This window comes from Ranitomeya variabilis, chromosome 4 (genome assembly GCF_051348905.1).
Source record: "Ranitomeya variabilis isolate aRanVar5 chromosome 4, aRanVar5.hap1, whole genome shotgun sequence".
Classification (NCBI taxonomy): Eukaryota; Metazoa; Chordata; class Amphibia; order Anura; family Dendrobatidae; genus Ranitomeya; species Ranitomeya variabilis.
The window spans coordinates 638,933,695-638,948,961 of NC_135235.1; the positions used below are offsets into that span (position 1 = coordinate 638,933,695).

The following is a 15,267-nucleotide window of genomic DNA, read 5'->3' on the forward strand; positions in this document are numbered from 1 at the left end:
GCTAAACTCTGGATATCCATATCAGCAGCTGAACTCAGAGCCACACCAAGATTAAGAGGAGGAGAGAAGCCAGACACACAGCAGCTAGACACACGGCAGCAAAAAAAAAAAAATATATCTCCAAGCTTCTTTTCTCCTGCTTCTGCCATGCAATTAACACTTTATAGGCCGGCTGTACTGTTATGATCCTAGTGGCAAGGATCGCAGGTCGGACTAGTTAAGTAACTGAACAGACTACTAGCTCTGGGGAAGTGGTAACTAGATTGACTGCAACCTGATCCTATCCGCAAACAACTATAGGCAGCCGTGGAACGTTACCTAAAAATCCTAGACGTCTCGTCACGGCCTGAGAAACTGACTATTCCTGGAGGGAAAGTAAGTCCTCACTTGCCTCAGTGGAATGACCCCAAAGATATAGAATAGCCCCCCACAAATATTAACGGTGAGTTAAGGGGAAAGCACAAACGCAGAGATGAAATCAGATTTAGCAAATGAGGCCCGCTAATACTAGATAGCAGAAAATAGGAAGGAAACTGTGCGGTCAATAAAAAACCCTATTCAAAATATCCACACAGAGATTGCTCGAGCCCCCGCACCAACTAACGGTGCGGGGGAAGCAACTCCGTACCCCAGAGCTTACCAGCAAAAAGAAATCACATGTTAGCAAGCTGGACTAGACTCATCATACACAGAAATCATATTGCAGGCAGATGAGCAAAAAATATTCAAACAGAACTTAGCTTATCCTGAAGAGGCAGAAAACGAGATAATCAGGAGTAATCAGAATAGCAGTGAATACATTGACAGCCGGCAACAAGTGGAAGTGAAGCAGAGCTAAATAGGAGCCTCCCTGGTGAATAACGAGGCAGCTGATCCAGCAGACCCGCAGGATAATAAACCAAACCACCAGGGGGAGCCAAAAAACCAAAGTCACACAATACCATCTGTGACCACAAGAGGGAGCCTGAAAACGGAGTTCACAACAGAGAAGACTGATCAGAGATGCAGCCAAGAGGCCCATGATCACTCTGTATGAACTGCAGAGATCTACAGCTGAGGTGGGACAGTCTGTCCATAGGACAACAATCAGTCGTACACTGCACAAATCTGGCCTTTATGGAAGAGTGCAAATAAGAAAGCCATTTCTCAAAGATATCCATAAAAAGTGTTGTTTAAAGTTTGCAACAAGCCACCTGGGAGACACACCAAACATGTGGAAGAAGGAGCTCTGGTCAGATGAAATCAAAATCAAACTTTTTGGCAACAATGCCAAACGATATGTTTGGTGTAAAGGCAAAACAGCTCATCACCCTCAACACACCATGCCCACTGTCAAACATGGTGGTGGCAGCATCATGGTTTGGGCCTGCTTTTCTTTATCAGGGACAGGGAAGATTGTTCAAAATTGATGGGAAGATGGATGGAGCCATATACAGGACCATTCTTGAAAAAAACCTGTTGGAGTCTGCAAAAGACCTGAGACTGAGATTTGTCTTCCAACAAGACAAGGATCCCAAACATAAAGCAAAATCTACAATGCAAAATCTACAATGGAATGGTTCACAAATAAATGTATCCAGGTGTTAGAATGGTCAAGTCAAAGTCCAGACCTCAAGCCAATCGAGAATCTGTGGAAAGAGCTGAAAACTGCTGTTCACAAACGATCTCCATCAAACCTCACTGAGCTCGAGCTGTTTGCCAAGGAAGAATGGGCAAGAATTTCAGTCTCTCGATGTACAAAACTAATAGAGACATACCCCAAGCTACTTGCAGCTGTAATCGCAGCAAAAGGTGGTGCAACAAAGTATTAAGTTAAAGGGGCTGAATAATATTGCACGCCTCACTTTTCAGTTTTTGAATTTCCACAAAAAATTAAAATAACCAATAAATTTTGTTCAACTTCACAATTGTGTTCCACTTGTTGTTGATTCGTCACCAAAAATTTACATTTGGTATCTTTATGTTTGAAGCATGATATGTGGGAAAAGGTTGAAAAGTTCAAGGGGGCCGAATACTTTCGCAAGGCACTGTATATGGTACTGGAAATGGTGAGAATATTTTTTAAAGTTTTGCTCTTTATTAACCTTCACTTAGTCTTGTCAAAATATTTACACTATTATTTGCGTTGGGTTCATGGGACCTGTTTTCATATTGAAAAAAAAAAAAAAAACAATAAATGAAAGAAGATTTTTTACTTTATTTAGGAACTTAAGGTACAACATCTTAGCTAAACGAAAACTATAAAATTTTTAGTCATCAACAAAATGTAAGCATCTACTTATATACTATGAAAAAAGCAAGTAATTATTTGGCACAAGAATCACATATCTTCTTATGGTGCTCATTGCACATAATTCTTGCAATTATCACATCTGGTTTTGTTTTTTTCGGTCACTAGATTTCACATACAATTGACACTTACTTACAGAAAAGAAGGCTTGGTGTCATCATTGAGTCGTCTTCTCAGGAAACATGGTCATTTGTAAATTAACGCTTTCATACTTTTATGAGCTCTTACAAATTATATCGAAAAAATAGTTTCAGAAATTCTTTTGGAGTAATTTTAGTCTTATTATTCATGTTATAAATAAATAATATAAGCAAATATAGCTGATATATTGAAGAGATAAGAAAATATGACCATTGGCCACCTCTTACCGTTTCGTACAATGTTTTAAGTTTCTCACAGTTTGACATTTGTATCAATGCCACCCTGGGTTTTATTGCAAAAGTCTATTATTTTCAGCTTATTCTTATCATGTCACATATAACTTTATCATGATGCATAGTGTACAGTATGGTGGCTCAGTAGTTAGCATTACAGCCTTGCCGCACTATGGTACTGGGTTCAAATCCAACCAAGGACAACATCTGCAAGGAGTTTGTATGTTCTCCCCGTGTTTGCGTGAGTTTCCTCTAAGTATTTCGGTTTCATCCCATACACCAAAGATATACTGATAGGAATTTTAGAATTTGTCAATAATGGAACACTAAGAAGAGGAAGTGACTGGACCATCGTCATAGAGTATAATCATTAAAATTCAATCTTTATAACATAAAATATATTGAAGTACTGTACATGGAAAATCAGAAAACTACTGTCCAGTAGTTTTCTGATTTTCCATATACTCAATATATTTTATGTGTTATATTTATTAGTGATGAGCGAATATACTCATTACTCGAGATTTCTCGAGCAATCTCGGGTGTCCTCTGAGTATTTTTTAGTGCTCGGAGATTTAGTTTTCATCGCTGCAGCTGAATGATTTACATCTTTTAGCCAGCATAAGTACATGTCGGGGATGCCTGGTTGCTAGGGAATCCCCACATGTAATCAAGCTGGCTAAGAGATGTAAATGAATCAGCTGCAGCGATGAAAACTAAATCTCCGAGCACTAAGAAACACTCGGAGGTCACCCGAGCGTGCTCGGGAAATCTCGAGTAACTAGTATATTCGCTCGTCACTAATATTTATCAATAAAGATTGACTTTTAAGGATTATACTTTATGATGGTCATTCAGTCACTTCTACTTCTTAGTGTGTGAATGTACTCTTGAGTTTTTTTGTCCTTGACATGTGAATTGGGACTGTTTGTGTTAAATTGTGCCAATAATGTCTGTAAAGCACTATGGAATAAATGGCTCTATATAAGTGAGTAAAATAAATAGTATAAATGTCTTGGGATTTTTTTTGCTGTAGCACGTGTAGTTGATGAAGTCTCATTAAGGACTAAGAAGCTACCAAAACAGACTGTTAACTGCTTTCCATACTTGCAGAAATATGACCAAAACAAATTTGATTGGGGTCCAATAAACTCCACGCGGCTAAAGGTTAAATAGTACAAAGAAATATTCAATATTTTATAGAAATTAGGGTTGTACTTACTTTATAGAACAAATGGTCATTGGTAATTATATTTTCAATTAATTATTCAGAGCTTTAAGTCGCTTTCCCTTTCTTTTTTAGAAATGTGACTTTACTTGATAATAACTTGTAATTTTTCTGTTACATGGTAACAATGTAATGATTTAAAACAAAAGAGGCTTCTCTCCTGTGTGAGTTATTTCATGTATAACAAGATCGAATTTCTGGGTAAAACATTTCCCACATTCTGAACATGAAAATGGCTTCTCTCCTTTGTGAGGTTTTTTTTTAAACTCTTTTTATTAGTTTAAAACAATACATATCAAGCCAGTAACATGTCATAGAATCCATGTCAATTTGTCTTTTCCATTCTATTCAATATGACATTATCAATACAATAAACTTATCCAAACTCTACCTGTAATCCCTCCCCTTAACCACCCCCTCTTCTCTTTGTGCATCCATAAAAATCTAGAGTTTATGAAATCGGGTAATGTCCATCAATACATTTAAGGAGATATCATCAGGTGTCCTTCAACTGGGCTCTCAGTCTATCTTTGATAGCTAGTGATAATGCAGGAATAAGGAAAGACCAAGTCTTGAGAAACTTCCCCGTTAGTCTCTCTCTGTTTGTTAATGTTTCCAACCAATCCATTTTGAATAGGAACATTACTTTTGTCTGTATTAGTGATTGGGATGGTATATTAGGGTTCAACCAATGGTGTAACATGTTCTTTCTAACTGTCGAAGCCCATATTACCAAAATTGCTTTTATATGCTTGGGCAGAGATTGCTGAGATTCCCCCAACATATTGAAGATTGCCCTTTGCGGTGTAAGTGAGAATGTAATATGAAAGGTAGTCTCTAGTTCTACATATATCTAGTGATCAGTGAGCATGCTCGGGTGATCTCCGAGTATTTTGGGCATGGTCAAAGATTTAGCTTGTTTCGCCGCAGCTGCATGATTTGCGGCTGCTAGACAGCCTGATCACATGTGGGGATTCCCTAACAAACAGGTAATCCCCACATGTATTCAGGCTGTCTAGCAGCAGCAAATCATTGTAACATCCCTGCCGGCATAACTGCATGGTTTCCCATCTCCCCTCTTACTCACCACTCTGGGCCATGCTGTGAGTTCTGTCTTCTGCCGGCTCCATGCTCTGGACCTCATGTCCTTGCTTGCTGCATGCTTCCTGGCTGTATGCTTAGGGCGACGGCCCCGGTACTTCCTGTTTCTTGTACAGACTGTGTGCACCTTCCTAAGGTGTCCCCAGCCAATTGCCAAGAGGCATCAGGTACTTAAGGCATCTCCACCCCTAGGGGGATGCCCGAGCAATGAACTTTCACAGTTACGGTCTTGCTGTCATTTCAGCCACCCAGGGGGGCTTCGTACCCTGCTCTGAATCCTTGTTTCTGTGCCTTGTCCTGAACCTGTCCCTGTATGAACTAAGTCCTATAACTGTGTCTGTTTGTATCCCTGTCTGTAGCCTTTTCTATCCTGCTGTGTTTCTTTGCGTTGACTCGTTCTGCTCCGCAACCTGCGGCTTTGCTCCGCAACCTGCGGCTCTGCTCCTTGCTCCACAACCTACGGCTCTGCTCTTTGCTCCACAACCTACGGCTCTGCTCTTTGCTCCGCAACCTGCGGCTCTGCTCTTTGTTCTGCAACCTGAGGCTCTGCTCTTTGCTCCGCAACCTGCAGTTCTGCTCTATGCTGTGCAACCTGCGGCTCTGCTCTCAGCTGCGCATCCTGCAGTTCTACTTTGCTCCGCCTCCTGCGGTTTTGCTCTGCTCCGCCTACTGCGGTTCTGCTTTGCTCCGCCTCCTTCAGTTCTGCACTGCTCCACCTCCTGTAGTTCTACTGTGCTCCGCCTCCTGCAGTTCTGCTCTGACTCCTGCGGTTCTGCTTCTTTGGTCTGTACTGGTTCCTGTCTGCTTCCTTATCCTATTCATTCCTGCCTGTGTTGCCATGTCCCTCCTGTCTGAACTGGTTCCTATCTGATCCCTAATCATACCTGCCTATGCTCCTGCCCTACCCGAACCAGTTTCAGTCCCGCTAGCCATGCCCGCCTGCCTTAAGTGCCAACCATGTCTGCCTGCCTGCCTAGAGTGCCAGCTGTGCCCGCCTGCCTGAGTGAAAGCTGTGCCCGTCTGTACTAGCTCACACCTGTCACTAGGGTTTTGTCCCTCAGTGGGATCAGCTGCCACAGCCAGACAACGCCCTGGAGTGGTACCTGGCAGCTACCTGCTGCACAAGCCTGAACTCGCCATCAGAGGCTCCAGTGAACACCAAGGTAGCTGTTTAGTCACGCCCCTTCCATGGTAGTCTGGTTTGTGGCACAGTGGGGCCACATTCCCATGCTCACGCCACCCAGTCAGGGCACGAGCATAACAACCATGTAGCTGCAGCAACAAAAACTAAATCTCCGAACACGCCCAAAATACTCGGAGATCACCCAAGCATGGTCTGAAATCTCAAGTAACGAGCATACTCGCTCATCACTATATGTATCCTAAGCCATAAATCTTGTATTCGTGGACAACTCCACAGGTGATGGAGGATGTCTGTGTTTTATGTTCCACATTGTGAGCATGTATACAATGTTGTAGGTGAAATTTTGTCATGCATTGACGGAGTGATGTATGTCCTATGGAGAATCAATAACGCCATGTCTGTGTAACTACTATAGGGAATAAATTTCTTCTGTGACATCGTAGCATCCAAATTACTCATCTAGAAGACCCGGTGTCTCTCCCAAGACCAACGCTGACGTAGTATGGAGTATATTTTGTTCATTGAAGCATTCTGCAATCTCGAGGTTTTAAGAAAGACCTCCGTGTTATTCATCTGAGCTGTGTCTTTCCTACCACTAGAATATTTTTGGGCTAGGCTACGTGCCTGAAGGAAGAGGAATGGCCAGTGTCTAAAAAAAGGAAAGCACTGTGTTATTGTTTCAAAAGATAGTAGGGAGAAATTCTGATCCAACATGTCAGTCCGCGTAGCCTCATGAAGAGACGTAAGCAACTTAGTGCGTCCCTGTTTTGCCAAGGTTAAATAATGTACAGGTGGACAATTATTCATAAATTTAGGATTGTTTAGAAATGTCTGAAAGGGAGAGAGATCACCTGTCCCTCCACAGATTTTTTTTCCCGCTCCTCCATGTCAAAATAGTTTGCCACAAAACCGAGTGCTCTCTAATATCATCAGGGAGCTCATCATTACCAAGCTGGATCAGAGCGGATAGTGACACCCGAGGGCTCAACTGTTGCTCCAATTGTACGTTGGCAAAATGGGAGACCCCGCAAGTCCAATCCACAATGTACCTCCCTCTCTTCTGGGCAATTGTAGTTTGAGCAATCTTATACACGTTCTTCCCTTCTCACCCCATATAAACCTCCTAAACGCTGCATTTAATTAATATCTGGTTGTGACAATAGCAGCGGAATAGCTAGGAATAAGTATAGCAACTTTGGAAAGATGACCATTTTAATCAAATAGCATCTACCTGAACTTTGTGAGTTTTTTGATGCGAAACAAGATTAGATTTCCTTTTAAAATATTTCTCACATTTTAAACATGAAAATGGCATCTCCAATATGTGAGTTCTCTGATGTTTAACAAGATATGATTTATCTATAAAACATTTCCCACATTCTGAACATGAAAATGGCTTTTCCCCCGTATGAGTTCTCTGATGTGTAATAAGATGTGATTTATCTTTAAAACATTTACCACATTCTGAACATGAAAATGGCTTTTGCCCAGTGTGAGTTCTCTGATGCTTAACAAGATGTGATTTCTCGATAAAACATTTCCCACATTCTGAACATGAAAATGGCTTTTCCCCTGTGTGCCTTCTCTGATGTGTAACAAGATCGAATTTACGTCTAAAACATTTCCCACATTCTGAACATGGAAATGGCTTTTCACCAGTGTGAGTTCTCTGATGTCTAACAAGATGTGATATCTGATTAAAACAACTCCCACATTCGGAACATAAAAACGGTTTCTCCCCTGTGTGAGTTATTTGATGTTTCACAAGAGTTTTTTTCAAACTAAAACATTTCCCACATTCTGAGCATGAAAATGGCTTTTCACCAGTGTGGGTTCTTTGATGTGTAACCAGATGTGTTTTATCAATAAAACATTTACCACATTCTGAACATGAAAACGGCTTTTGCCCTGTGTGAGTTCTCTGATGTCTAACAAGATGTAATTTCTGATTAAAACAATCCCCACATTCGGAACATAAAAATGTTTTTTCCCTTGTGTGAGTTCTCTGATGTCTAACAAGAATTTTTTTCTCACTAAAACATTTCCCACATTCTGAGCATAAAAATGTCTTCTCCCCTGTGTGAGGTTTTTGATGTGAAACAAGATCTGATTTCCTTTTAAAATATTTCCCACATTTTAAACATGAAAATAACTTCTTCCCTGAGTGACTTCTCTGGTGTGAAAGAAATCTTGATTTAGTATTGTAACATTTCCCAGATTGTGAACATGAAAATGGTTTCTCCCCTGTGTGAGCTACTTCATGTTCATCAGTAGTTTGGTGGTTTTTGTTTTCCATATTTTCTTTTAATGAAGTAGAAGAAAGGACCCGTTTAAAATGATCAGATGATAGATTTTTCCTAAGAAGGGCTTGAGGTATATCTGGGATAATTATATGTTCTTCATATGTATCTGATGTGATACCTTGATCCCCTGCTGCAAAATCTGAAAATATCAGATGTCCCTTTGAGCTCCAGGTACCGTCATCTGCCAAGAATAAAATTATTTGTCAATAACACTGCATTGAAATTATAATAATATTATCTATATAGACTAACTAAGACAGGAGACTATTACCCAAGGAATAATAGATTATGATGTTAGGCCACCAGGTTGTGCTTTTTCAATATTTTCACATTTCTTTTGAAGCCGTATTCTCTGTAGGTTTTGGTTTCACTTCACGTCACCAATCATTTGCAGTTTCATGTTCAGTGGACCCTCATAAATTTAACTGCAAGTCAGTGCTATTAAATAGTGTTCATCTCTCATACACTCCCTGGCAGGTATTACATGCATCTAGCATAGAGCACAGAAATGTGGTCATATAAAAATAAGCAATGGCTTTTATGCCAGTGTAGGTTCTGAATTTTTTTTATAAAAAGAAAGAAAGAAACTAAGCGATAGATACAAGATATGAGAATAAGATTTTTATACTATTTTATATGTATTGGAACTCAACAGAAAGCATTGGATTCCATCATGAATATGGGAGCACTGGGGATCTGAAAATGAATTTGCAGCAGTGTCCTCTGTAATCCATGGTTGACAGTTGTTGGTTCTTTCAAAGATCACCTAGCTTAAAGGCTACAGACACCTTTGTGCACAACAAATTGGTAACCACATATGTGACTAAGCCTCTGTGGTAATAAAGCTCCACATATCTGTGTTTGCATGGAGCCATCCTGCTCATCAAAAACCTTCATAGCTTTTTTTCCTATCGCCCCATGACAGCAACCACTAGGAGAGAGGGGATCCGCCCACCATCAGAATAGGAACCTACAGGTTAAAAAGGGCAGTCCCCCTCGCCTCTCCAGTTTGGGGTCCTGTCCGGCACGGGACCCTGCATGTTAAAGAAACTGACCCGGGTCTATCCAGCCTCTATGTACACTAAGGCAGACAGGACCATATATAGACAACTGCACTGACATATATCATCAGTCTAAAGCACCGAAAAAACGCAGTCAAAACGTCCACTTAATGCAAAATATACAAAACTTTATTAGAAAATACACGTGTACAAATCAGGTATGCAGCAGGGCAGGCAGCAATACCCCCATAAGGCTACTTTCACACTAGCATTAACTGCAATACGTCGCAAATGCGTCGTTTTGCCGAAAATGCGCATCCAGCAAAAGTTCTTGCTGGATACGTTTTTTCGTCATAGACTAACATTAGTGACGCATTTGCGACGCATTGCCAAACGTTGCGTCCGTTTTGCGACGCTTGGGCGTGTGGTAGCGGACCGTCGGGAGAAAAAAACGTTACATGTAATGTTTTTTGCTCCCGACGGTCCGCTTTTTCCGACCGCGCATGCGCGGCCGGAACTCCGCCCCCACCTCCCCGCACTTCCCCGCACCTCACAATGGGGCAGCGGATGCGTGGGAAAAATGCATCCGCTGCCCCCGTTGTGCGGCGGAGACCACGCTAGCATCGGGAACGTCGGCCCGACGCACAGCGACGGGTTGTTCCTGACGCTAGTGTGAAAGTAGCCTAAGCCCGCATACACGTCTCTCAGACAAGGACCAGACTAAGGTGCACTCACATAGTAACAGGTTATATAGGACCCATACCTAATATACACTTGTATCACATAATAGTGCAAAGGACACTCATCATCCTAATGATATACATACCGCAGTGGGGAGTGACAGTGTTCGTGCACCACAATCCGGTCCACCCCGACACGCGTTTCGGCGACTACCTTCCTCAGGGGGTGTGCCCGAAGTTAGGGGGCACAGATTAAATACCTTTATGTCCGGAAATAGCGGGGGATCGTGTCCTTAGCATGCCGCATCCTTCTGTTTCCGGTCTGCACGGTCGGTGGGCCCGGAAACACATGGGCCCATGTGATCCGCCCCACAAGACACCACAGAAGCCGAAGACAGGAAGGATGCTACAGCGCATGCGCAAATACCGGCGCGGCCATTTTTATTTAGGGCATATTCACTGGCGCACTACATGAAAGGTAGAAATATATAGTGCATAGTGCGCTCATGCACCAGACCGCAGCGCAGACAATAACAAGATAAAACAATAAAACACACAATCCATTATAAGGATAAAATACAGATTAGCCGCTATAGTGACCAATATTAGAGAGACCAACCCCATATGTGGCAATTACCACCAGATAATAGAATCAACTATCCACCAATATAAATTATAGATTATATACACACCTATGGCAACTATAGATACAGATCACACACTTATCATGATAGCTATACATATATGAACAATATCACAATACTATCCCCCACCTAATCCCTATTACAAGAGACATGTGTCCATATCATACATCATTGCATACGTATAAGGTAGATAGTTAGCCTCTATATCATATAATGCACAGTGTCCAATGTATAAAGCATATGCTTGGTGGAGATGTAGATATTTGCTCAAGCTGATCCACAAATGATGTATCTTTATATTGGATCCATTTTCTTCTTTCGATCACTTAAAGGGATTGTCCCACACATAGGTCACCATATAAGGACAACTAAAATTATGAAACAATAAAAATAAGAATTAAAATCACATAAAGAGAATGTATGCGGAGTCATGCAGGGAAAAAAAAAAAAAAGGTGCACAGCATACGGGAGACTATAGGAACGGGGCGAACGACAGACCCTCATTTAGCCCATCTGGCTGGACTGTGTGTAGACGCCAGATCCAACGCGTCTCTAGCATACCCAGTCTTTTAGATAGACGGCCACCCCTAATATTAATTTTCAGGGCATCAATCCCCCTCACCCTTAACATTGTAGCATCGCACCCATGATAGGCTTTGAAATGCCTCGGCAACGTCTTTAGTGTGGTCACATCCGTATGGCCGGCGGCCTCCTGTATCCCCAGAACATGCTCCCTCACGCGGACTTTTAATTGGCGGGTAGTAAGACCGATATATATAAGTCCACAGGGGCATGTAGCATAATATATAACATACCTGGTGGTACAGGTGATTCGTTGTCTAATTGAAAACACCTTTGTACCACCAGAATTGGAGAACGAATCACATCTATCAATGTTGGGACAGGCGACACACCGACCACACGGAAAGCAACCCACACCAGGTGTAAAATTATCCAAAAAGGTTCCAGAGGGCCGTCCCTCATGATGACTATGGACCAACTGATCCCTGAGATTGGCGGCTCGCCTAAATGTCAAGGATGGTTTTTTGGGAATAAATTTTTTGATTATGGGATCTACCTGAAGGATCGGCCAAGCTTTACCCAAGACTCTCCGTATCTGGTCTGCCTTGGAGTTAAAGGTGGTGACAAACCTAATTTTATTATTGCCTCTATTAATTTTTCTATGTTGGTTGCCATAGAGTAGATTATAGCGTGTGGTATGCTTGGCCCTCTGATAGGCTTTCTTGATGGATCTGCCACTATACCCTCGTGCTAAAAATCGCATCCTCCGTTCCGCTGCTCTTTTCTCAAAATCACTGTCGGAGGAACAGATCCGACGTAACCGAAGGAACTGTCCCACCGGAATAGAACGAATCATATGGCGGGGATGACCTGAGGATGCATGTAGCAGGGTATTAGTGGACGTCAACTTCCGGAAAATGTCTGTGCATATCATACCATTAGGGTCCCTCTTAATCGTCACATCCAGGAAATCAATGGACTCTTTACTCCACACAAATGTCAGATGAATATTCAAATCATTGCTATTCAAGGAGGAGATATATTGCGCAAGGTCGACGGGTGTGCCCTGCCAGACGAAGAAGATGTCATCAATGTACCGTGTCCATAGAGGGACACGGTCAATTGATCCCTGTTCGCACGACAGGAAAAGGAGGTCCCTCTCCCACAGCCCCAGGAAGAGGTTGGCATAGGAGGGCGCAAAGGCCGCTCCCATGGCAGTCCCCTGGAGCTGCAGGTAGAAGGACCCCTTGAAGACAAAAAAATTGTGAGTGAGGGTGAATTCTAGAAGCTCCAGCAAAAGCGATCTCATACCTATAGATAGAGTAGATGACTCAAGAAAATATCTAACAGCACCAATGCCGTCTCTATGCCTGATATTAGTATATAGGGATTCAACATCTGCCGAAACCAATAGAATATCACCCTCAAGACACAAACCATCGACCCTACGCAATACATCCCCAGTATCCTTGAGAAAGGAGGGCAGGCTAGTCACCAATGGCTGCAAGTGGAAATCAATCCACCTGTTGACATGCTCCAGCAGATTTCCCCTACCGGATATTATCGGTCTCCCCGGGGGTGTAAGTATGTTCTTATGGATCTTGGGGAGTAAATATAGTGTTGGAACAGTCGGTTCAGACACTACCAGAGCTGTTGCAAGATCTTTGGTGATAACGTCGTTCCGTAAGGCCCGTTGGATGATAGAATCTAATTGTGCACTATAGGCAGAGAGAGGGTTATATGTTAGTTAAATAATAACACCTGCTATAAGAAACTATCTATATGCCTCTCTCTCATACATCTCAACGGGCCACAGAACGACGTTACCACCTTTGTCAGCTGGTTTTACAACTATGTCAGGTAGATTTTTAAGAAAACACAGTCTCTCCCTTTCTTCCCCAGAGAGGTTGTCATATTTACCAAAATTACGGATATTGGAGAGATCCTCAGTCACCACCCGAACGAATAAATCAATGCTAGCGCAGGAGGATAAAGGGGGAAATCCACTGGAGCGTGGGCGAATAGACGGAGGAACCTTACCTCCTGCGTGAACATGTTCCACTGCCAACTCTTCTAGTATCATTAGCGCATTTTTTGTCTTCAAGGGGTCCTTCTACCTGCAGCTCCAGGGGACTGCCATGGGAGCGGCCTTTGCGCCCTCCTATGCCAACCTCTTCCTGGGGTTGTGGGAGAGGGACCTCCTTTTCCTGTCGGGCGAACAGGGATCAATTGACCGTGTCCCTCTATGGACACGGTACATTGATGACATCTTCTTCGTCTGGTAGGGCACACCCGTCGACCTTGCGCAATATATCTCCTCCTTGAATAGCAATGATTTGAATATTCATCTGACATTTGTGTGGAGTAATGAGTCCATTGATTTCCTGGATGTGACGATTAAGAGGGACCCTAATGGTATGATATGCACAGACATTTTCCGGAAGTTGACGTCCACTAATACCCTGCTACATGCATCCTCAGGTCATCCCCGCCATATGATTCGTTCTATTCCGGTGGGACAGTTCCTTCGGTTACGTCGGATCTGTTCCTCCGACAGTGATTTTGAGAAAAGAGCAGCGGAACGGAGGATGCGATTTTTAGCACGAGGGTATAGTGGCAGATCCATCAAGAAAGCCTATCAGAGGGCCAAGCATACCACACGCTATAATCTACTCTATGGCAACCAACATAGAAAAATTAATAGAGGCAATAATAAAATTAGGTTTGTCACCACCTTTAACTCCAAGGCAGACCAGATACGGAGAGTCTTGGGTAAAGCTTGGCCGATCCTTCAGGTAGATCCCATAATCAAAAAATGTATTCCCAAAAAACCATCCTTGACATTTAGGCGAGCCGCCAATCTCAGGGATCAGTTGGTCCATAGTCATCATGAGGGACGGCCCTCTGGAACCTTTTTGGATAATTTTACACCTGGTGTGGGTTGCTTTCCGTGTGGTCGGTGTGTCGCCTGTCCCAACATTGATAGATGTGATTCGTTCTCCAATTCTGGTGGTACAAAGGTGTTTTCAATTAGACAACGAATCACCTGTACCACCAGGTATGTTATATATTATGCTACATGCCCCTGTAGACTTATATATATTGGTCTTACTACCCGCCAATTAAAAGTCCGCGTGAGGGAGCATGTTCTGGGGATACAGGCGGCCGCCGGCCATACGGATGTGACCACACTAAAGACGTTGCCGAGGCATTTCAAAGCCTATCATGGGTGCGATGCTACAATGTTAAGGGTGAGGGGGATTGATGCCCTGAAAATTAATATTAGGGGTGGCCATCTATCTAAAAGACTGAGTATGCTAGAGACACGTTGGATCTGGCATCTACACACAGTCCAACTAGATGGGCTAAATGAGGGTCTGTCATTCGCCCCGTTCCTATAGTCTCCCGTATGCTGTGCACCTTTTTTTTTTTTCCCTGCATGACTCCGCATACATTCTCTTTATGTGATTTTAATTCTTATTTTTATTGTTTCATAATTTTAGTTGTCCTTATATGGTGACCTATGTGTGGGACAATCCCTTTAAGTGATCGAAAGAAGAAAATGGATCCAATATAAAGATACATCATTTGTGGATCAGCTTGAGCAAATATCTACATCTCCACCAAGCATATGCTTTATACATTGGACACTGTGCATTATATGATATAGAGGCTAACTATCTACCTTATACGTATGCAATGATGTATGATATGGACACATGTCTCTTGTAATAGGGATTAGGTGGGGGATAGTATTGTGATATTGTTCATATATGTATAGCTATCATGATAAGTGTGTGATCTGTATCTATAGTTGCCATAGGTGTGTATATAATCTATAATTTATATTGGTGGATAGTTGATTCTATTATCTGGTGGTAATTGCCACATATGGGGTTGGTCTCTCTAATATTGGTCACTATAGCAGCTAATCTGTATTTTATCCTTATAATGGATTGTGTGTTTTATTGTTTTATCTT

At 42.4% G+C, this 15,267-nt stretch overlaps 2 protein-coding genes across 3 annotated transcripts in view; both read right to left on the reverse strand.

Moving 5' to 3' along the window:
- LOC143767203 (uncharacterized) overlaps window positions 1–15,267 on the reverse strand; it is a 684,359-nt gene that overhangs the window by 648,539 nt on the left and 20,553 nt on the right. The gene's annotated exons all lie outside the window — the stretch shown is intronic.
- On the reverse strand, window positions 3,423–9,621 carry LOC143767309 (uncharacterized). Its single transcript, XM_077255549.1, has one exon. The coding sequence runs from the start codon at window positions 8,431–8,433 to the stop codon at window positions 7,354–7,356; it is 1,080 nt and encodes a 359-aa protein (XP_077111664.1). The 5' UTR covers window positions 8,434–9,621; the 3' UTR covers window positions 3,423–7,353.